This window comes from Cryptomeria japonica, chromosome 3 (genome assembly GCF_030272615.1).
Source record: "Cryptomeria japonica chromosome 3, Sugi_1.0, whole genome shotgun sequence".
Taxonomy (NCBI): Eukaryota; Viridiplantae; Streptophyta; class Pinopsida; order Cupressales; family Cupressaceae; genus Cryptomeria; species Cryptomeria japonica.
The window spans coordinates 844,233,725-844,258,857 of NC_081407.1; the positions used below are offsets into that span (position 1 = coordinate 844,233,725).

At 34.1% G+C, this 25,133-nt stretch overlaps 1 protein-coding gene across 1 annotated transcript; it reads right to left on the bottom strand.

Annotated features, from left to right (window-relative positions):
- Positions 1–365: 365 nt before the first annotated feature.
- On the bottom strand, positions 366–819 carry LOC131070025 (uncharacterized). The gene has a single exon (XM_058005576.2). It carries the CDS (start codon positions 753–755, stop codon positions 456–458), a length of 300 nt encoding a protein of 99 aa, XP_057861559.2. The 5' UTR covers positions 756–819; the 3' UTR covers positions 366–455.
- Between the last annotated feature and the right edge of the window lie 24,314 nt (positions 820–25,133).

The window sequence follows — 25,133 nt, forward strand, 5'->3', positions numbered from 1 at the left end:
GAATTCAAGACCATGGGGAGCATACCCACGCGTTAAGTTGTGATCCATGATCGGACAAGCTAGGGTCGCAGCCCAAGAATAACTATTTGTAAACAAAGGTATGATTAATAATTTATAATCATTATTTATGAATGTTGTGTTAACTTTGTGTGTGTTGCTACCTTGTGAGTGGGTTGTACACACTGGGGGATTAGTCTTGCTTCGGCAAGGACACCTCCACGATAGTGAATATAAAATACTCATTATAAAAATAAAAACTAGAATTATAATTTATATTAAGAAAAAATCTAAAAATTAGAGAAAACATAAATTAAAAAATTAATATTTAAAAAAAGTCACTCTATCTTTAAAGCTACAAAACTCCATAAAAATAATTAGAAGCTTTATTTATTTATCTATACTTATTCCATTATACCGTCAAAACAGATTGGCTGCCTTATTTTAGGCTTTTTCTTTTAAGCCGTTTTTTCATCTGCTGATAAACGCTCTACTGATTTCTCATCTGCTGAGAAATGCTTCTCCACTGATTTTTGCTGTGGTGAGGAATGCTCCACTTCCTCCATGAGTGGTGACAAATTAGGATGATGTGGCAAATGGCAGCAAGTAGGATCAGAAGTATATCTGTGGCAGTCTGTACAACTAGGTAACATTCGACGGTCTCCAATCAGAATGGTACGCTTAGCTGAGGAGACATGGAAATTAAATAAACTGAGGGAGACAACAAGTATGAGCGTGATGACCATAGATTTCCCCATACTGCTGAGATGAAGGTAAATGGAAAAACACCAAACAACTCAGCAGATGAAGATGAAGATGAAGACGAAGACGAAGACACAGAAGGATAATGGAAATCCAGCTATATTTATAGAGACCACATTATGAATAGTTCAAATGATGGTTAAATTTTGAGCGAGAGGCGTTCAAACTCATAGTGCGTGTAAAACAGTCCGTATATGACGTACGTTATTGTTAAAATATTCATTGACTAGATTTAGATTTCCCTCTTAAATTTTGAGTGGGAAACGTTCAAACTGATAGTGCGTGCGTTATGTCCAGGAATTGATCCACCTGTTAAAAACACTGAACAGAGTGTAACATGTATCAAAATAATTATTTATGAATGATATCGTTTGTGTTACGGCACTTGGAAACTCCACCATCTGTTCCGCCGGGGCATTTATGAGAAGGGACTGAGTGTGGGATTGAGTCATCCGTCATCGCAAAGAGAGTGGAATTCAGTCACCCGCCAGTCTAGCTAGAGAGGAGTAATTTAGTTGGAAAATTGCGGTGTACTTCAGCTCTAGATTTCGATTTAGTTCATATCATCTGGGGTATAAGGCACATTGGTTACCATTAATTGAGTTTTATCAATTTCTTTTATAATGCTAGCAATTGCACCTTAGTGTGCAATGGGTATGCTTTGTGTAGTACATGAATAAAGTTTCAAAATAATTATTTATGAATGATAGAGAGTGAGATTAAGTCATCCGTTAGTTGGGTGAGATGATAAAGAGAGTGGGATGGAGTCATTTGCTAGTTGGGCGAGAGAGTAGTAATTGAGATGGAAAATCGTCCCACGCCTAGGGGGGTGGTAGGTAGCTTCACTGGTTACAAATATTTCTCCGATTTCAATTTTGTTGAGATGATTTTGGGATGATGCACAAATGGAGGTTCATCAACTTCTTTTGCAATTTTAGCATTCAAATATAATTTTCATTTCTGTCTTCATTCTTTTATAAAGGAAGTATATCAGTAGTCATTATATCTAATTTTGTTAAACATATATCTTGTCTCATGTACATGATTTCACAAATGCCCTAGTGCACTATGGATATGAATAAAGTTGCACCATTGCTCCAATTAAAATATAAAAATTCTAACTACAAAGGCAAAGTGGGAGGTGTAATGTCATAAATTGTACACCCTTGCTAGGGTGGTACAATTCCATGATTGGTTTAGCACGCGCCTTAGTGTGTTTTTCATCTTGCATTTCTAATTCCCTTTAAGCATTTAATTAATTAATTTAATTATATCTAAATTCATATTTCATCACTTCATACATTATAAAGTTAGTCCCTTTTACTTTAAGTGTGCCTCTTTTATTTTAATCCTCCAATAAATCATTAAATCATAAACCCTAATTATGTCTTATTTCGACCTTTAAGACCTAATTTTGCATGTTAAAACATCTCAAAATCAGCTGTAACTTTGGGATTCTACTAATATTGTCATATCTAACGACCTTGAAAATTTGGTGAAAAGTTGGTTGGACAGTGTGTAAGTTATGCATGGTCCTTGACATTTTTCTGGAAATTTCGGGAGCATAATTCTTTGATATTATAACGCTTAACCCCAAGAAATTGGCATAAAATTCAAATCCTAGGTCAGTGTAAAGATGAAATTAAGATCTAGTGTTTCATACATAAGAGCTCCCTTTCTTCATTTGGAGGCCTGAAATTTTTTGTCTAACAACTAGTGATTACAAGGAGCCTTCTATGCAGTAAAAGAGAAGGTCTTTTAGAGTGTTCAACAACATTCAACAACATCTATCAAGCATTCATCAAGCATTATTTCATCAATTGGAGGATTTCGAAGATGTAGGAAAGCAATAGGAGATAACCGACTGAAGATTGGCTTGTATCCCTCCCTTCGAGTTGGGTATGATTTCATGTTGTTTCCATGTCTTTGTATGAGCTTCATTAAATCAATTTGCAAATTTACATTTATGATTTAGATCATTTAGCATCATTGATTCAGAGCATTTACTTTGTCAATTACAAACATCTATGGTTTACTCTTTAAAGTATAGGGTTACTTTAGATTATTTGCATTCATCATTTTAGGGTCTTGCACACACTATTTTACTCTGCAAATCGGCTATTTGTTGAGGTAGAAATCACCAAAATAGGAGTTTGACTAAGGCAAAACCTCATATATCCACCCAAAACTCTATTTTCAGTTATAGGAGCAGGTACAGGATTTGATCGTCACTACAAATTACAGGTCCGACAGAGCATATAGGCAGAGTCCCAAGGATCAAATTTGAGAAAAAATCACTGGGATAGGGGTGTGGCACCCTGGTCCTCCCAATTTCAAGTGGATTTTAGCAGAGCAATAGTTCAGAACCTTCAGATTCGATTATGTCAGTTACAACTTCCTGTTTGCAAAATCAAGATAGGGGCGTGGCACCCCTATCCCACACAGCTTGACTCAGATTTCTGGCATAGCTGGACCTCTAAACTCACAACCTAATCTATATTTTTTAGTTGCACATCAGTTAGTTTAAGTTCTAGATTTTTAGATTAGGGTTGCTTCTGTATACCTTTATTCTAGGCTGATCATTCAAATCTGCACTTTGCATCACTTCTACTCCGCATTTACAACAAAGGAATAGAAACCCTAAGAGGTAATCCTTGGCTCTCTCTTCCTAACAAGAAGTATCCAAAGCATGTTACCTCCCTAGGCTCTTTCATATTCCACTATGTGTACGTGAGAACAGGATTAGGGTTTGTTTTCTTAGTCTGACTTTTTCCCCTACATAGGAGGCTATGAGTACATGTGAAATTTTTTAATAGATGTCTAGTTATCATTTTCTTGGTTTCTTTAAAGTTAGTAATGGGGGTTTGGGTAAACAAGGGTTGAATGGTAATTGAAACATGGATGGTAATTAGTGATCTTCTCTTATGTTGGGTCTTTTCCAAAAGGTTCACACACTTTTAATCATTTCTACTCATATATTTATTATCTTTTCTAGCATTATTATAGTACCATGCAAATGTTTAGATGTATGTTAGAAGTCTTTATAATGGTGTTTCATGTTTTGACTTATATTATCTACAATAGGTTTCACTTGTGCCCCCTCCCCTCTCTTTTTGTTTCTCTCACTCTCTCTACACACACACACACACACACACACACACAATATATATATATATATATATATATTTATTTATTATCTTTTCTAGCATTATTATAGTATCATGCAAATGTTTAGAGGTATGTTAGAAGTCTTTATAATGGTGTTTCATGTTTTGACTTATATTATCTACAATAGGTTTCACTTGTGCCCCATCCCCTCTCTTTTTGTTTCTCTCACTCTCTCTACACACACACACACACGATATATATATATATATATATATATATATATATATATATATATATATATATATATATATATATACACTACAAGTTCCTACACATTAGTTAGTATTGAATCAACTACATAGATTATTGAACAATCTTAAGGTATTATTCAATACCAGAAGTTCTTATCTATCAATCAATTAGCTGAATTTTACAACATAGGGTAGTTCTCTATATTAAAACATTTTTATAAAGAGTGAGGTTGACATCACAAAGCTCAATTTTGACTATCAAAGAATGGTCTAATAGGTACATATTTGATATAGAAAGTACACTAATAATATTTTTATTTCTCATATGATGGCATTGATATTATATCTCCTCATTGTTGTTCCAAAAGTCATGTTCTTTATCCTCTTTCGTTTGACATTATAATAATACTTGAAATTTTATTTCATTTTAATCATTAAATTATTGGTTCGGGCCAGTCCCCTTCATTGATATATAATAAAAAATACATTATTGATAAATCCCCTCTGAGATAAATTTTTCCTGTTGATATTATCCAAATATCACATAGGATTACTATAATTTTAAATTCTCTCAAAAAACCTTAATCTATTACACAAAATGCCTACTTACGCATATAGTTCATAAGAATATAAATTTAAAGACATCTTTCTCCATCTAATAATGCTTACCATGTAAATCTATATCCAACTTCCTTTTCTATCTAACTTGTTTACCCACTGAAACATATAGGAGATTATGCCAAAAAACTCAAAACATGGGGGCATTGCTAACTTCTCTGACCTTCAATATTGTCTTCCATTTCTTCATTTTGCATTGCTTCTATGACTTTGTAGCTCCAGACCTTCCATCTCCATTAACTTTTCTATCCAGTTTAGCTCTCGATTCACCACCACATTTTCCAATGTTAGAAGGAAATTTAGTTTCCTCACTGCTTTCTCCCTATAGTCCTGATATTCTATTTCATCATTGAGAAGAATGATTGGCAATTTTTGGATATCCTCTCCCTTTTTGTCAAAATCCTTGGGTAGAGGAATCCAAAAATTCTCACAAATCCTCGGTATATCTTCCATGTCACCTAGAAATTGAGATTTAAAAATGGATTCCTAGCCATTTCCTTGTTTAGTCCCTTTTTCAGCACTAAAGCCATAAACATTGATGAGATGTTTGTGTTAACTCAATATCTATTGTCTCCCATTAGGAAATCCTTGCCTAGAGCTGTTTTGATCACATAACTACTAAAGGATGCTTATATCTTCGAATGGAAACCAACCTTGTATTTGTGATGCTCCCTAAAAAAACCATTTGTTTTCATTCTCCCTAGATTCTAAACATTTATTCCATATAAAATTTAAGGTATTTACAAAAAAAAATCTTCAAATCTCAAAATATTTCTATGGTGTTCTTTCATCATGTTTGTGAGCTTCCCTACTCAATACATATTTTTGTTACTTATGCTTCCATTTTAGGGAAGAAACTTTTGTCTCAATGGAAACCAAATTTTTGGAATTATTTTTACCTTTTGTAATGCTAGTTGCAATCATAAAATGATTCTATTTTACAAATTCATTACTTTTCACTCTACCAATTGAGTTTTTCCTTCATTTTTTAGATCTTTTTTGTCAATATTCATCTTGCAATTTTCTTTTAAATCATTCAATTGCTTCTCCACCAATAAGAATTCTAGTTTTTTTAAGTTTAGATGCATGATTTTTAAGTTCAAAAATTATAAAAAAATCATTTTTCTTGAATCTAATTGGCTCAAAAATTATAAACTTCTAGTCAGATTTTACAGATCTACTATCTAAAGATAATTTTTTAAAGCATTTTTTTTAGGTTACATTTTGATTTATGCATTGATAGACTTATTTAGGCTTATGGTTGATGCTTGGATGGCTACTTATGATTCTATTGCCATCTTAGATGGTACTGATGATGCTAGTTACTCTATGTGGACTTATGTTATTTGATATGACTCATGATATTTGGTGATTTATATGTTATCTATATTCATATGTGGAATATATGATTTAAGATGTTACTATTGTACTAACCCTATTTCATGATTATGGTTTATGTGATGATTTGATGTTATATTGTGTGATTGTCTTCATGAAAGGGACAACGCCTTATCACTCATCGTGAGCATGATATGGTGTTGCACTTCTCTTTTCAGTTTCCTATTTATTATGATAGATATATATGTTGTATATATGTTTAGTGGTGATTGCAGGAGTCTAGGTACTAGACATCGACTCTGCCTGGTCTCAAAGGTTTCAGTGTGTCCTATCCCAATGGAAAGTTGTTGGAGATGGCATGGGTTTCTTTCAATCAGTCTAGGATCAATTCTTCATGTTGTTAGGTTGTGCCACAACACCAATCAGTGGTAGATTCTTGCGTTGGTATTTCCCTTTCTCGAGTTGCTGAATTTGCGAGTCTATGACTTATATTTAATTTAAATTATGAATAATGTAATTTATTAAGGTTGAATTAATCTATCCTATAATATGAGTATTGGTGATTTATTTGATTATGTTAGAGTAATCTTTTATTAGCTAATAAATATTTATTTAATTATTAGTCTATTATACTCTATGCTTAAGCTAAACTGAGAAATATTATAATTCTTGAGGGTTTTCTCCTTTAGAGTTTTGAGTATCCTTTTATAACGATTCTCTCTTTGTAATTTCATAACAACTATAATTATTGAATTGCATTCTTGTTGCGCAATCAATATGATTCCTCTTTTCGGGATCTCTAAATTCTGGCCTCCATTGCGTTTTCGCTTCTCCTTTTGTGACAGGTTCGCATGCAAGTGATCTTTGGGAGCTGTAGAGTTGATTTTTCCTCAACTCCAATATGGTATCAGAGCTCTAGATTTGCATACCCCCGTTCTCTTCATGAGAGATTTTGGGCCTTCTTCTTCAGATCTATGTATTTAGGGGTTTGTGAAGTTGTTTTTTTTTTTTTTTAATTTCTGGGGGTAGCTATAATTTTGGTTCTAAAAGGACCTCACAATTGGATTCACAAGGTTGATTCCATGAATTTTGATATATAATATGCCTATTTTTTATGACAGAGGCATGATTTTTCATTTGCACGCTTTACGAGGCATAAAAGTTCGTACGACTGTAGCTACAAATGCGTCAAAAAAATTTTGTCAAAAAAAAAAAAATTTTACCCTCTTTATGTCCTACAAGAGGGTTTTTTTTTCTTTTGGTCATACAGAGATGCTTTTTCAAAAACCTTATATCGCCGAAAAGCTCTTTCTGAGCTCTATCCAGATCAGGAGGTTTGAACTTTTTATTTTTCTTTTTTGATGACGTTTTTTTTCTGTCAAAGCTAGAGGTTCCTTTTTGCACTTCGGGAGACATAACTTGAGTATCCGAACTCCGTTTTTCAAAAACTATATATCATTGGAAAGATTGTTTTGTGCTCTTTCCATTCATATGAGTTTTGTTTCCAGATTATTCTCCAGGTATATTTTATGTAGTTGTTGTCTTTTCAGCACTCTAGTGAATATCTTGGATGTTTCAGGTCCTGGGATCGCTTTCTTTGAGTAGGATGGACCTCGTCTTTGGCTGTTCTTTCGGTTTCCATTCCTTTGTCTCTTCTGATCATTGTAGCATTTTATTTATGCAAACACACTGAGATAATGTGCCATCATGCATTGTATACTTGGGATCTTGCACATCTAGTGCCTTATTGTACATGCACCACTTATAAAGTGCTATGGTGGGGTTAATGTTTGTCTTTGTTTTCCATCTACCTTTGTCATGTGAGTGTTCGTTCCATGACATTAGCCTCATGATGTGTGTGGCAAGTGAGTGTTCCTTCCATGACACTATGTACTTTCTCTACACCTTCGATGTTCCTGGTTCTTCATCATCCAGTCCTTGTTGGCTATTCTTTTCAGTGTACCTGTCCATCTCCCTTTTCAGCATTATGGGAGGTGTGTCCTATTTTTCTAATGCTTCCTTGGTTTGATTCATCATCTCTTCAGGCTTTGGTGTTTCATGCCATCTATATCCTCTAGTTCAATTGTTTTCCTTTGTTTGCCATATGGTTCAAGTAGTGTCATTTGAGAGTACTCATGCAAATTACAGTCTTCTCTACCTGGTCATGTTCTATTTCAGTGGAGATTCTTTAGGTCAATGGTTACTCTTTGATAGTGTTTGTAGCTATTTCATGCTTTAGTGGTGCTCTTCATTCTCTTTTTTTTGTTCCTATCTTCTAGAACACTCTTATTTGGAGGCTTCTTAGTCCTTCACCATAGTTGTCAGGACCCGTTGTTGCTTTCATGCATTTTTTACATGTTTTTTTAGTCCATAGTTGTTTTTTAGCTACTCCCTAAGGTCATCTTAAGGGGGGGTGTTAGAGTAATCTTTAATTAGCTAATAATTATTTATTTAATTATTAGTCTATTATACTCTATGCTTAAGCTAAACTTGGGAATCTTATAATTCTTTAGGGTTTTCTCATTTAAGGTTTTGAGTATCATTTTATAAGGATTATCTCTTTATAATTTCATAACAACTATAATTATTGAATTACATTCTTGTTGCACAATCAATATGACTCCTCTTTTTTGGATCTTTGAATTATGGCATCTATAGCTGATTTGCTTCTCTTCTTCTGTGACAGGTTTGCACACAGGTGATCTTTGGGAGCTCTAGAGTTGATTTTTCCTCAACTCCAATAGATTATTTAATTTATTGACAGTTATTTATTGTTATAATTGTATTTAATTTATTGAGATTAATTTAATTATTATGCATTCGTTATTTATTGTATATGTATTTATTTATTATTTTGATTTATTTTATTTATTTATTTATTTAATTAGTTATTGCTGAGATTGATTTATTTTGATATATTGTTTAATAACTTATTTATTTTGATTTATTTTTGAATGATTTATTTGTTAGTTATTTATTTTTTATTTGATAGAACAACACTTTGCAGATCTCAGAATCCCTCCTGTCAGTTGCAGCTCCAAAATTGCAGAATCAAGACAATGGAAGCTTTTTAGAAGGAAAATGGATGAGAACGTGCTACAAAAGATTGAAGACCCCTTGGAGTTGGCCAACAAACTTATGGAGCATGAATTGGAAATACTTGAGGGAGTCTTTCCTCATGTTTTTAGTGATTACATTGATACTATTAGGAATACAGAGCCTTTGGCTCATATGTCTCCTGCTTCCACATCTGGCATCATTCCATTCACTCCTCGAGAGGATTACCCCCTTGGTTATGTAGAGGATACACCGATAGACTTGGCAATAGGAAAACTGAATGTCTAAGAAGTGGCTGACATCAGATTCCTTGAGCATGGGGATTTCATTGTTGAGAGTGACTTCATTACTTCCAAGGAGTTCACTGCATTCCTCTATCAACATAAAGGATCTAAAATTAGGAATAACATGAGAAATAGTGAAGAAGAGAATTAGCTTCAAAAGTTACAAGAGGAGATGGATCTTTTGATGAGAGAAATGACACCTACGAAGGGAAGACAATTGCTTAAGGAAGCAGGTGTGCTATTATACTCTGGATGGGACATGAACTCTACCTTGTTGTTTGATGGATTCCTCAAGAAACATGACCCAAGTAAGAAAATGATGCCAAAAGAGATTGATAAACTCTTTAGAGGATCAGGATATGATCCAAATTAGAAGGCTCTTCTATAGTGGGCTATCTATCCCAAAGATAAAAGACCTATATTGGTTGATACAGAAGAAGCTTTTGGACATTTGATGGTGTAGTAGGTTGGAAAGAGTGATCCTAGAACAAGTACCAAACTAAATTTGGATGTCGCTAAACTAAACTAAGATCAGATAGAGTTTCTGGTCCGAGAGAATTCTACATACAAAAGCCTATATGAGAAAATTGATGAAGAAAAATAGAGGCTACAAGCAAGATTGCTTCAGATTGATACAAGTACTAGTCAAATAGGGATGACATATGGTGTTGATAGAGATGCCATGGATGCCTTGATAGACACTATGTATTGGAGGAACAGGGCCGAAAAGACATCTCAACAAGAAGAAAAGGAACAACAAAATATGGATAAGTTAGTTCTTGAGGTCATTGATCATAGATTCAAAAGTATGGTGCAGGTTGCAGAAATCTATTGGAAGACATACACTAGAACAGTCAAAGATTTGAAAGAGAATGAAAGGCTCAGGTCTCAGTTGGAACACATGATGAATGACAACAGTTTGATGAATCCAGGTGATAAAATTGAAGCCAAGGCCTACTTGAAGTCCCATGATGAATTGGCAAATCAATTAAGGAAAGAGCTTTAGAGGCTGGACGATGGGAATACCCCTAGGGTGCCCTCTTTTTATAGTAATGGTGAGTTGGTATCATCGGAACAGTGGAAACAAGAGTTCAGTGATGAGAAGAATCGAGTGTAGCAGAGTTGGATGGAGACAAAGAATTGTCACTTTGTGTTAACCATATTCTATCCAATCATTTCCAGACAAAAAGTGACATGAGGACACTAAACACTGACGTTCTAATGTATAAAGATGATAAGTACATTCAACACATAGGAATGTTGAACTTGTTTATCTTCCAGTTTGTTAACAAAAGTGCTAATTAATAGTTATGTGCCGAAAAGCCATGATGCTTGGTGACAATGTATACCCTCATATAAATGAGCGAACTTTTGTAACAATAAGGATCATTAGAGAAGAAGTAGAATATAGACTCATGCTTACTATTGTACCATTTTGTGAACATACATAATATAATCAGTCATCTTTCCTTTGTATATATGCTGTGGATTATTGCATCTTTCTGTAGGTAGTTGCTTGTGATATTATCTAAAGGAGATAAGGTTACTTTTGTTCTTCTAGTAAAACTCCGTGTTTCATATTGTGGATTTGAATAAAAAATTTAGTTGCAAATATAGTTTTGTATATAGTGCGCCTACATATTATCTCAACCATGGTGCGCCTGCATATGTATATAGTTTTGTTTATAGGTGGAAAGCCTGAGGTTCAATGTCAAACTTGGTTGCTCTGATACAATATGTAATATTCCATTAATTCTATACGTAAAGAAAATAAATTATGATCTATATTAAGATAAAAAATTGAGCATTTCAAAATAAAACATAACTACTTCAGTTGAAGGAGAAAGCTAACTAAATGTATTTCAACATAATAATAATCTAACTAATTTATCTAAAAGGAAGGTAATCTTTTAACGATAAAAAAAATTCAACAAATATTATTAAGCTAATCAATATGAGAAAGGGATTCAAATGGCAAGTTTCATTTTTGAGGGAAGAGATAAAGGTTCAAAGGTTACTATTCATTTCACTTTCCAACTGAAACTTTTTGTATCAAGCCTCGACGCAATTTGGAATAGGGAGAGCTTCATCAAGGGCTTCTCCATTCAATCATAGACTTGCCAGTCTCTCATGCCCCTTCCAATTCAAAGAGGAAGCTTACAAAGATAGGACAAAGCTAGGTATAGTCATAAGTCAAGGCAAATAAATAGTTGAAACTCGGTCCAAAATAGCGAAGAAGTGCAACAAATGACATGTGAAGTCTAAAGAAGTATTATAGCAATCATGAGTCAAGGATTAATCAAGAGATTTTTTGCATCCATGATACAATCCTTAAAAGCATCCATGATACAATCTCAAACACAATTTTTACTGTTCTCTTGGTGATTGTGCCCAATTGTGTATGCCTTCCTTATGTATGAAAATGGCATTTTGCAGCTTTCCACCGATGATGTATTTGAGATGTCTTTGATTTATATATGGCATGAGCTTAGTCGTAGAGTGAGACTAGGGAGTTGGACCATCTCAACCATGGTGCACCTGCATATGTATATAGTTTTATGTATTCATTAAAGATTTTCATTTCATTTTAATCAACTAGAGAGCAATATTCATGACTTACAAGTAATAAAAAAAATTACAAGGATGAGGCATATTCATTACTTACAAGTAATAGAAAAACTTACAAGGATGAGGCATATTAATAACTTTTGTAGTCCTCCCTTGGATATCAACACTACAAGCAACTCATATTGTTCGTGTACAGACAAGACAATATGGGAGTTCATTATACCCAACAACTTGTGGTGCTGTTGTTCGTGTTGGCTATGTTGGACCCTGCAATTAAGATTCAATATTCATTATTCAATAAGATTAACTGTGCAACATATTGAAATATTCAAAAGTGTGTTATCTTGTTGAGATTCACTTGGTTTCAAGAATAGTTTAATATTCTCTACTTAATAGGGCCAACCACGTGAAGGTGGAAGCTCATTTGGCCCCTCCCCCCCGCTAACATCACTCTAAATTCCCCATTAACATCTTCACCAAGTTGGCCAAAAGAAAGGTTGTAACGTGTATTCACATTTCTAACCCAAAAATACAACTAGACCAAAATATTAAATGCATAGAACTTTATGTCAACCGAAACCAAAATGAAAATGAGGAACTCTGACCCAAAAGAATACTTCACACGCCATCATCAAACCAAAAAATATATGTTACATCTAACTCTAATAGCATACCATGAACACATGTACCAGTCATATCAATTCTTAATAGCATAAGTTCTTACCAAAACAAGCAACACCTGGACCACAATAAACAAAGTTTCAACTATCCTTGTCATCAACAAGTAACCCGATTCAAATATTCTAATATCAATTGGATCAACTACCAAAGCAAACTGCCTATGTCCAAACCATAGTACCATCCACAATGACTTGTGGTCTAAAAGAATAATGGTAAACACGTCATCACTGTAGCTAACTTTGTTGATGTCAAGACTAGAACCCATTTGGACCACACTATTTGACATCATTGACAACAAAGAATATATGTGTAACAATCTCCCCCTTTTTTATTGATTGCAAACAACTAAAAATGTTTTCATAGTAAACCTTTCTTTAATAACAACTCCCCCTAACTAGTGAATCACCACACTATATAACAATCCTTTTGTTCATTTTAAACACATTTAATTATTGTCCTCCCAAAGTAGATATAAAACACTTTTTAGTATTATTCTCCACCTTTACCATTAAAGACAAAGGTCAAACCAAATAGTAATAATACATAACATAGAGCATCATTAAAAATTACCTAGCCAAATGTCTTTCAATTATTTCTTCAACCTAATCACTATGGCATTCTAGGCATTAGTAGTAGTAACAAGAATCCTACTCTAACATTTGTAGACAATACACTTTTTTATTGCACCATCAAAAGAATATATATTTTTATCATATTTCTCAATATTTTCTGCATCAACCAATAGTGCTATGTAGGAAGAAAGTTTAATTCCATGTCAGATCACAACTCTCCAAACATCCTCATGTAACAATCTCTTTGATGCCTTATCGGGGTTAATTGATTATGCAATTCTCGAGCCTTATTGAATTCTTTTCCATAAGCATCTACATAGATTTTATAGTTCTCATCTAGTTCCATCAATTGAGACTCAATATGATCAATTTCATCCTTGAATTTTTTTGTGGAAGCTGGCCACCTTAAATAAAATTTGTACAACATTTCAGTAGGCTCCATTGATTTCCTAGAATTCGTTAAATTAAGGATTAGCACATGATGTTCTCTTTTATATATTTCTATCATCCTTTCTTGCAAGTTTTTTTCAGTAAATCCTTTCTCAAAACCACTTTCATCTCCTTTAGCCATTATTTCTATAAGTATCTCCACAAACTCCTTTGGAAGAAGACTAGCAATATCAGTAGCAACTATATTATTTTGAACCAAGTACCTCACAAATGCCTCTTCAATAATATATTTCTCATTAGAAACATGATTGTGATATTAATTATCGATATTTTGTACTCCACCATGATTCCTGATCATTTCAAGCACCTTCTCTTTGATAAGTCCATCATCATTAGTAACCTCATCAGAATATTTCAGCTTCTTACACTAAACAACTTTCTATTCTACCTTCTTCTCTCCTTCATCATCATTGTCAATTGTTACCAACTCAATGTCCTTCTTCTCCAAAACCATCTTTTCACTCTTCTAAATTTTAGAACTAGAGGTAGAAATCTCTACAAATAACTTCCTTGTTTCCATTGCTCTTTTCTCGAGTTTCATCATTTTGAACCTTCCTAGGATATCATCTTTTGTTCCAAGTCTTTTGGCATTTATATCCTTGAGCATCTTCAATAAATTTTATGCCAAACTCATACATTCATGTTAAGACACCTCATAAAGTAAAAAAGTTATTAATGCAGGAGTATCCCCGGTCAATAAGCAATCTTGCATCAACCAAAAATATTTCCTTTCAATTTTGATTTGTTCAAGTTCAGTGTTTTAGTTTTTGTGTTCTTCTGATAGCTAGTTTCTTTTCGTTGTGGATCATATTTTCGGTCTCCATGCGTATTCTTATGCTTAATTACAGATTCTCAGTCCATTTGGATTCTTTTCCGGTGAGACAATGCTTCCGATTTGACTGTTCTAGTTCCCATAGTAGTTTTTGAGCTTAATGGCTAATTTGTTGATTTCTTCTTGTGCAGAGCAATCTCTTGGCATGTGGATCTATTTGGGGTCTTGCTCGATGATCTTGAGTCCTTGGCTAAACTTCGTGCTGATCCGTGCTCCTTGGTTGTTCTTTTCGGCAGGAATTTCCTTTCACTCTTGGGGCCGACCTATTTACATGTTTCATTTTCCTTTCTTGGTAAATGTAATCTTTTGTGGCCAACCTGAATGTCCTGGAGGGTATAAATTTTATTATATGATATCCTTAGTAGCTAGTTAGAGGTTTATGAGTTCCTAGTTATGAGATCGATAATTCAGAGGTCTCTCAGAGATCCAAATGGACTGTATTTTGGCTTGTTAGCCTGCATGTAACTGGTTGATTACCAGATGATATATGATGAATATATCATGGTGAAAAAATAAAATTCTGTTAGTTTTCAATGTGTTGTTTTTGCTTCCCTTGTGGTATTTTGGTTGCATGATCTGGTTTGTTCTCTTTGAGGACCCATTGGATTATGGTTGCATCAAGTGGCATCAGAGCTGGTTATGAACTAGTTGGTGGAAGAGCTAGTTGTGAAGCTTGAGGCATTCCTTCGGGTGAAAAAATCATCGAGTAGAGGAAGGTTACAAGTGTGTTCAATAGATCTCTAAGTGTGAGGCAATTGAAACCAACTTTTAGATCTCCAAGTTGAGATAGTTCACCAGAGAAAAGGAGGAGATGCCGCCTAGAAGGATGAACCCCCAGAGGGTAGAGAAGATGATGGAGGATTTCAAGAATGAGATGAGGAATGAGATTCATAACACATTGGCTGGTTTGCAGAGGAATCCTGATTTTGAGGATAAATATGAAGAAGCTGGAGAAAAGTGGAAGAGGCTGAAGGACCAGAAGACGGAAGAGAGGAAATATTTCTGAGAGCAGTGTCACAAGCAAGTAAAATACATAAAGTGGACATTTCAAACTTTTATGGGACACTAAATCTAGAGGATTTGATAAATTGGATTAGAGAGTTGTAGGACTACTTTGAATTTGAGAATGTTAAGGATTCGCAGAAGGTTAGGTTGGCACAAACTAAATTGAAAAGGCATGCTGCCTTATGGTGTAAAGAGTTGCAAAGAGACAGAGTGGAGAATGGTGAAATGAAGATCACCTGGTGGAGATAGATGGTTGCAATATTGAAGGCTAAGTTTATTCCAAGAGACTATGAGTTGGAGCTGTTCAAGAAGTTGTAAAACTTGAAGCAGAGAAACATGACTATGAAAGAGTATACCGAGGAGTTCTACAAAGTAATGATCAGATTTAAACATAGAGAGATGAATAGAGAAAAGGTGGGGAGGTACATAAATGGACTTGTATTTAACATTCAGTATGAAATGAGTATGTTGAAGATTTCCACAGTTGAGGAAGCTTAACAGTATGCTTTGAAGGTTGAGGACAAGGTGAGAAGAAGACAAGAGAATAGCTCTAGAGGGAAGGAGAGATTCAGGAGGCAGAAGAGTACAAAGATGCAGAGTGTTGAAGAAGAATAAAAACCTAAGTGGAATAAAGAATGAGATCAGAAAACATAGAGGAAAGGGAGTGACAGTAGCAGTACAAAATTTCTAGGTAGATGTTCCAAGTGTGGAGAAACCGAAAATAGATTTTATGAATGTAAGTAGGGAATGGCAAGAAGTTGTGTGGAAAATGAGGATAAGGAAGCTGGATTTACCAGAACTAAATGTGTGCCAGAGAAAGGACAATCCCTTATGTTCAGAAGAGTCAAGATGGAGCAGAGTAGTGAAGATACCAAACCTACTCACAGAAGGTGTATTTTCTAGACTGTGTGAAAATCAGGTGGTAAGTGTTCCAAGGCTATTGTGGATAGTGGAAGTAATGATAATTTGGTATCTAAGGAGATGGTAGTGAAGCTTGGATTCAAGAGGATTAAGCACCGTTGTCCTTATAAGGTAAGTTGGTTACAAGATGATTTAAAGTTAGAAGTGAAAGAGAAGTGTTTGGTGAGTTTTAACATTGGACCTTTTAGGGATAAGGTCTTGTGTGATGTTTTATCTGAGTGCTTGTCATGTCTTGTTGGGAAGATCTTGGCATTTTGATAGAGGAGCTATCTATGACTGTAGAAGAAACCTAATCACTATTGAGAAGGATGGGCAGAAGTTCACATTGGCTTCTTTGAAGGAAAAAGAAAAACGAGAAATTTGAGTCTTGAAGAGAGTTGCAGTAAGGAGAAACCGGTTGCTGAGGTTATACCGGAGGGTGGAATAGAAAGGCAGAAAGGGTTTGATAGATAAGTCTAATAGTAAGAAGAAACCAGATGGCAATAAGGTTATGGTGGTAGACCAGATGAAGTCTTGTGGTGGTAATAAATCAAAGTTATAGAAAAAAGGGAGCATCAATTAGAGACAGTGTGCTAGTCTGAAGCAGGATAAAATAAATAATGAGAGTTAGGAGTTAGAGAACTCGGTTGAGGTTCTGGAGGAGTTAAGAAAGAGGTTTGCAGATAAAGAATATTTTTTGATTAGAAATGAGCATGAGTCTATATCCCGACTCCTTTTCAATGTTCATGAGTTTCCTCTCATGGAACGTCTCTTTGTACTTGGGGTGTCTGATGCAAGAGCATCCCTGGTCAATGAGAAATCTTGCATCAACCAAAAATATTTCCTTTCAGTTTTGTTTTGTTCAAGTTAAGTGTTTTAGTTTGTGTGTTCTTTCAGTAGTTGGTTGCTTTTCCTTGCGGATCAGATTTTCGGTCTCCAAGTGTGTTCTTATGCTTTATTCCATATTATAAGTCCATTTGGATTCTTTTTCAGTGAGATGTTGCTTTCGGTTTGACTGCTCTGGTTCCTGGAGCAGTTTTTGAGCTTAACGGCTAATTGGTCGATTTCTTTTCATGTGGAGCGATCTCTTTGCATCTAGATCTATTTGGGGTATTTCTCGATGATCCTGAGTCCTTGGCCGACCTTCCTATTAATCCATGCTCCTTGGTTGTTCTTTTTTGGAGGAATTTCCTTTCATTCTTGGGGCTTACCTATTTACATGTTTCATTTTCTTGTCTTGGTAAATGTGACCTTTTGTGGCCGACCCGAATATGTTCTGGAGGGTATAAATATTATTATATGAGATCCTTAGTAGGAAGTTAGAGGTTTATGAGATCCTAGTTACAAGATTGATAACTCAGAGGTCTCTTAGAGATCTGGATGGATTGTATTTTGGCTTGTTATCTTGCATGTAACCGGATGATCTATGATGAATATATGATGGTGCAAAAATCTGATTTTGTTATTTTTTAATATGTTGTTGTTTCTTCCGATGTGTTACTCCTGCTGCACGATCTAGTCTATTCTCTTTGAGGGCCCACCACATTATGGCTACACTAGTTACCCAAGAAACTCTCATAACCATAGCTTCTAAAAAGCAATTATCTTTATCCACTAAAAATACAATATTATTCCCATACTAATCTACAACTTTAGGAGGAATCTGATTCCTTAGAATCAAATCACTTCTGAGCTTTACAAAGAAATTTCTAACATTTTTATACTATCATCCAACCCATCTAAATAACCCTTAATTTGTGACCCAATAGTCATGTCATTTCTCCTTGCAATATTTTTAGCTCTAGGCAAAGCATTCAAAAACTGGAAAACTAAACAAAAAATAGAGAACCATACCAGAATGGATACATCTCACTCTTTGAGATTTTGATTTTATCTAACAACTGATGTCATAGAATCTTTCAGAGATCGTATTCTATGTTTTCTTTAACCATTTGATAAGCCACATGCACACCATTCGACACATAAGAACCTTCTCTATTTTTATAATAAACTTTGTAAGATATCCCCATTATCACATATCTAATGTCTACATCCTTGATAGTATTAATTTTTAATTCTCTTCGATCTTAAATTACTTCAATTAGATGATTCACATCAACATTCTTCAAAGATTTCAATATAGTTATTTCTCTGGTCGTGGACAACCCTATTACAATTCATAGAACCTACTTTGAACATAAATACGGTCTTTCAAAACAAATAAATTCACCATGAATTTTATTGAAAAAAATTCTCATAACTTCTTCATCATCAATCATTTGAAAACAATTTCAAGTGTCTAAACCTTTGTTCCCTAGATTTCCAAATTCACTCTTCAACTTCTATGAATTGTCAAGTAAGTAATTCTGCCTTAAATTCCTAATCTTCTCATGATTATATTCTTCTAGATTACCATCAACGTACTAAAAAATATTTTCATTGTAGATAATGCGATCATCAATACCAAAAAATGCTCCAGCCAAATCTACATCTGTTGTAATGAAGGGTTTTAACTTATATTCAAGTCCGGGTTCATCATTAATACTCGCAATTTTTGTCATTCTGCTAAATTATCACTTTGTAATCTTATCTTCACTCTTTTCGAAGAACTAGGACCATGCTCTCCTTAATTTCTCAAATGACAAGTACATAAATGATTTTAATCAAGAAAATAAATACTCACAAGTTATATTTCCAAAAAGGTTATACATTGTTTGCCAAACCATCAAAAATCACTTCAAGTCTATAAGATATGCTCAAAACCTCTCAAATATCTTCAGAGACACCTGCCATGCTAAGAGGAAACTCAGCATCAAACCAAGAGGGGTCAAAAGATTTTTTCATTAAATCTCCCCCTCAGACCCTATTGTCTGAGTTAATTACTGAAAGAGGGAACCACATCTGTATGTAGTGGATGCCAAACCACCATGAACATTTCCTTCAATCTTTTCTTTTAATTTCTTCATCTACAATAGATTTCCTTTTCCTCTGGAATCTACTATACTCTCCAAACCAATATTATTTTCTTTATTGCTCTTGCAAAATTTTGTAATATACCCAACATAGTTACAGTTATAGAATACCGAACCATTTCTCCATTATGCTCTCATTGTCATTTCTTCAAAATTTATTTTTCATCCTACATTCAATGGCTTTGTGCTCATATCCTTTGAAAACATAGCAATATTAATTCACAATAAGGTAAGTCCAAAGCAAAAAAACCAACAATCAGACAACAATAATCAAACTCCCAACCATCCTCATAATTGACAAGTAATTGGATTCAAACATACTAATATCAATCTAATCAACTACCAAAGAAAATTGTCTATGTTCAAACCAAAGTACCAATCCATAGTGACCTTTGTTTCAAAAGAATAACTATAAACACTTCATCATTGTAGCTAACTTTGTTGCTGTCTGGAAAAAAAACCCATTAAAAAAACCCATTTGAACCACATTGTTTTACATCAATGAAAACAAAGCATATATTTCTAATATATTCTTCATACCATTCTCAAGATTTTTAATCCATTCTCTATTTCTTTCACATCTAACATAGTTTTGGGGGTCTCCAAGCTATCATCCCTAACAGTTAGACCCTCCAACTTTGCAGATTGTAATGATAATCTTGGGACTCAAGACCACTCAAGACATTTTGTTGCTCAACTTCATCATCCCCATAATCCATATCATTTTTCAGCCTTTCAAGTTCCTGTTTAGTTGGGTCTGAAACAAGTGGAATGTGAGACGAAGTCTTTAGGAACTAGGTTAAGGGCCTCATCATGATTTTCATCACTTCTCCCATTTTCATCATCATCAAAAGAGAGGTATTTAGATTATTCTTCATTTTTGTCCTCATATTTTTTTGTCTACGACGTCAACAATCTTTTCAACATCTATGATTTTAGCAAACCTAGTAGACTTTTAATTCCCCTAAGGAGGTGGTTCTATCTTTTTTGGGAATGTTGCTATTATAAATATCAATACCATGAGAGGAGGAGGCAACATGGCTATTTTTTAAAGACCTGATTAATGCTTTTCTTTGGCCACTTGCAAACATGGAGTTGGAGATACTAGGGGTACTAATAGGTTTTTTCCCTTATCTAGTATTTATTGGGGCCCAATTTGATAAAAATAAATTAAAGAATGGTGTCTTAAATAATAATTTAAATGCCATTCTTGTATTTAGGAAGGACTCAAATTTCCTACAAGTAGGTGTTCTTTATTTGATTAGTGATTGAACAAGTTGTGTGAGCCTAGCCTAATGAATAATCATTATAGGTTTGACCTTGCTAATGCTATTACCCTCAATTTCTTCTTTTGTGAAGACTTGTTGGGCCTCATATGTAATAAATATAATTGTAAGACCCAAGATTCTATATATTAAAAAGGGTAAGTGTTTATTATAAATAGAAATAAATTAATAAGTATTGTTTAAACTAAATCGCACCTCCACTAAAAGGATTGTATATTTGAGCATAAGTCATTAAATATGATTGGCATAAGAATAATCCTAGGGTCAACTAGTTCTTTAGAAATATAATAAAGTCTAACTTGAAATACCATCTACAATTCCTTTCTAGAACACCCAAAGCATCTACAATCTTTTAGGATTATTAAAAAATGCATGACTCAAAAGACTAAAACCTAAAGTGTGGTAATGTGTGCAATGTGTAGTAGTGGGATTACCTAGAAGAGGAACAACATCTTTGATAAATATACAAGCCCATAAAGGTTAGTTGGGTGCAAGTGGAGGAGAAGGATAAGGATAAGATGGAGTAATATCCACAACTAGATAAATACCATCATCCAGAACATCATTATTAGGAGGATCGTCATCATCATCCTCTGGAAGAAACACATCCTCTAAAGAAGAACCAGGAATAATAGAAGAATATTTTTATGATTGAGAACCATTCAAAGTGAAAGAGTCATCAAATTGAACATCACGTTCAAAATGTACCTCTCAAGTAATAGGATCAAACAACCAATAACCTTCACATCTTCACAATAGCCAATAAATACGAACCACTAACTCATCTTCTCCATTTCCTTACACCTACCATATGGAATGAATATCCTAGAATCACTACCAAATAAATTGAAAAAGGACACCTTGGGATTGACATGAAAAAGAACCACTCAAGAGTCATATTTTACATTACCTTGTGAGGCATACAGTTTTGAATGTAGTTAGCACAATTTATTGCCTCTATCCAAAATGTTAGAGCCCTGGACCTAGACTAAATCATACAATAGGACATCTCCTATAAGGTTTTATTCTTCTACTTGGCCACACCATTTTGTTGAGAAGTGTATGACACTGTGTGGTAATGAAGAATATCTCAAGCACAATAGAATTCATGGAATTCTTGATTGACACACTCCCTCTATTTGTGTGAATATTCTAAATGGAATGTCCTAATTGGTTCTCCAAAAATGCAAGTAAGGTCATAAAATATTGAGGAGGCTCATCCTTGTACCTCAAAAAATACACTCATTTGTGCCTAGAGAAGTCATCAATAATGGTGAGTAGATACTAGGCCATAATAAATAAAGGAGTAGTGAGTGACATGAGGTCACTATGCACCAACTCAAGGGGAGTCAAAGCTCATATGGCCAAACCTTTAGAAAATGGATCCCTATGATTTTTTCCATGAACACAACCATAAAAAACTCCATCTAAATAAGAGACTTGAGGTAGACAAATCACCAAATTTTGAGTGCTCATCTTCTAAAGATGTCTATAATTTAGGTCCAAGAACCATTCATCCAAAAGTTTTCTCGTAGAATATGCATGAGCAATGGGATGATCATTATGTAGACTCAAATCTTTCAAACCTATACAATTAGGTTTTGTGATAACTATGCCTATAGTAATGACCTCAAGATCCTGCATCTTTCAAATAGCTATATTAGTAAGAGAGAAATCAACAAACCTTCCATCACCATCATTGCAAATCTGATAGATATAAAGTAGATTGTATGAAATAGATTAAGCACAAGAATAACTTCATCAATTCTACCATCCTACATTTATCCTAAGTTTATTCCTAAAACTAGAATTTGAGAAGAGTTTCGAATAGTGATGGGTGAAGTAAGATGCAAAAAGTGAATCAAGAAGATTTATAGTTTGTGTCATGTGATAAGAAATACTAGAATCAAGAAAACAACTAGAAGTAATAGAGGACAAAGCATTATCTTAGAGAGCTTTCTCCTTTCCCAAGGAAGAAGACTTGGGCATGGAAGAATTATGCTTCATCATGGCTTCCTCCAATGGTGTCGGCCTCACAAAATAATACGAATTATTATGCCTATATTTTCTAGAAAATAAATAGTATCCCTTCTTTTTCTTATATTTAGAAGATGACTCTCCTCACTTAGGAGTAGGATGATTAGCCTTTTGATCATTATTTGCCTTGGGTTTGGAGTTAGGCTTACTACCAAAAGACAAATCTATCTTGGGATTCTTCTTATTCTTACCCTTTACCTTAGAACATTAAGTCATGAAACATGACTGTTAGGAAGAGAATCCATCTAAATCAACTTGGTCTACTCCCTAGTCAGTTGATCAAAAATATCCTCAAAAGTAGGCATCTTATGATCTTCTCCCATAGCATCCTTAGTAGAGTATAATGTAGAGGAAAACACTTGAAAATGGTGTCTAATCTTAAACAAGATCATGAAGATACACTACCTATCTTCTTTAGCAAGATCAAATCCTTTCAACCGTGACAAAATCAACTTGAATTGTCCAAGAAAATCATGATTAGTGGGAAATATATTTAAAGAGATACAAATGAGATCAAATTGAAGCTACAAGATGCTAAAATAATTGACCTTACCATACAACTCTACAATCTTATCACACAACTCTTTAGGCATATTGCACTCAGCAATACAAAACAAAAAAGATATTTGACACATAAAGATCTATGAGTCCTTTAACCTCATCCATATTGTTTCTATGAACAAATTGCTCAAATGGCTCAATGAATTTAGGTTGTTTGGCATCTAATAGCTACCGAAGACCTTGAGATTGAAATAATTGGGACATTTTTAAGCTTTCATGTCTAATAATTATGTGGAGTGATCAATTCAATCCTATGGTTCGATATGATATACAAGGGCACACAAAGGACTAATATACAAGATACAACACCCCCAGGACATATATAATTGATTTTCCAATTCCTAAACACCAAATTTTCCAAGAGAGATAATAAATAACAACTTGCAACTTAAAGCAAGTAAAATTGACATAAAATGAAAAAAATATTAAAAAATATGTTGTCCATAGTGAAGTTCATCGAAGTAACTTTTTGACGATATCTAACTTATAGAAAATGGACTCTATTCACAGAAGTTGTGCTAATTTGAAAGACAACCTATTTTAGACATATTGAGAATTGTTGATATCTCTCAAACATATTAGGTGACCACCAAAAGGAATGAGAAGGTAAATGTGTAGGGGCCCAAAGTTTAATTGATGGTAGGCTTGCTACACCAATTACCTACCAAATCACCATAAGAATCAAGGCTAACCCATAAGGTTTGAGCTTAAATCAACAAAACTACCACACAAAGTTTCCAAGGTTGAGCCTCTCAATATCTAAAACCATAGCATTTCACCATGAGTGGGGATTAGTGCAGGAGCCTTTCACGGTCCATGTGAATATTCTCTCACATTATTTTTATGAGCACCACTATATTTGAATATCTAAAACATCTCTTGCATAAGAAATATGGAATGAATTCCCCTATGTACAAAGCCACACAACTCCCAAAACTATTGATGGGGCACACTTAAAAACTCAAGCACTTGAACCCTAACTTGAGCTTGACTTGCAGACTAGACCTTTACAAGAACAATATGTTTCATCAACAATAAAATTGATGTGAATGAGATGTGTAAATATACAAATAATTATATATATAAGGAAAGGATGAATGTAGTGGCCAACTTTGGTATTAATGCTCCCAATGGAAGTAGTGACTAGCAAATAAAAATTTAAATGCACCTATTTTATGCAACTGAATAATAAATTTTATTTACCGAAGTGAAAAACTTAAGTGTACATGGAATAGACATGTACACCAACATCCAGGACATAAGATCTAGTATTAATCTTGACATGTGACTAGTAGGATGTGATAAGGCCCAAATAGGCTTGAAATGACCCAAGAGAGGCACACTAAAGAAAGGACCTGAAAGAGAGTCTAAAATTGTAAGGGGATACAATTTATGACATTACATTTAGTCCCCACTTTAGTGGAATTATGAACATAATAGTCATACTCATAGTAATGTAGAGATAAAGAGATAGAACAACAAAGAGAAAGATAAACTAAGGATAAGATGACATTAAGTTGAGGAATTATCAATCTCCAAAGTATAGGATCCTATCACTCCACACAAAATATTTCAATATATGCATACAAAGAAAACAATGTTATTACTAAAGAAAACAAAAGATTTTATGTCAAATAGGTGAAAAAATCTCGTTGTCAAAAATGTTTCAACTACCTTTATGACATCAAGGATCCCAGCCTTAATAATTTTAAACATAAGTTTCTAAGGATGATAATTCCTGTGGATGGATGAAATTTCGTAACCCACTTGATCATCTTCTCATGGCCATGGTTCTCATTGTGGGCTAGATTCTAGTAAGTTTTGTTGATTGATAGTAGATATTTATGCTTTTCA

Excerpts from the sequence above, each read along its gene's own strand:
- LOC131070025 (XM_058005576.2), bottom strand. The coding sequence starts at position 755 with ATGGGGAAATCTATGGTCATCACGCTCATACTTGTTGTCTCCCTCAGT.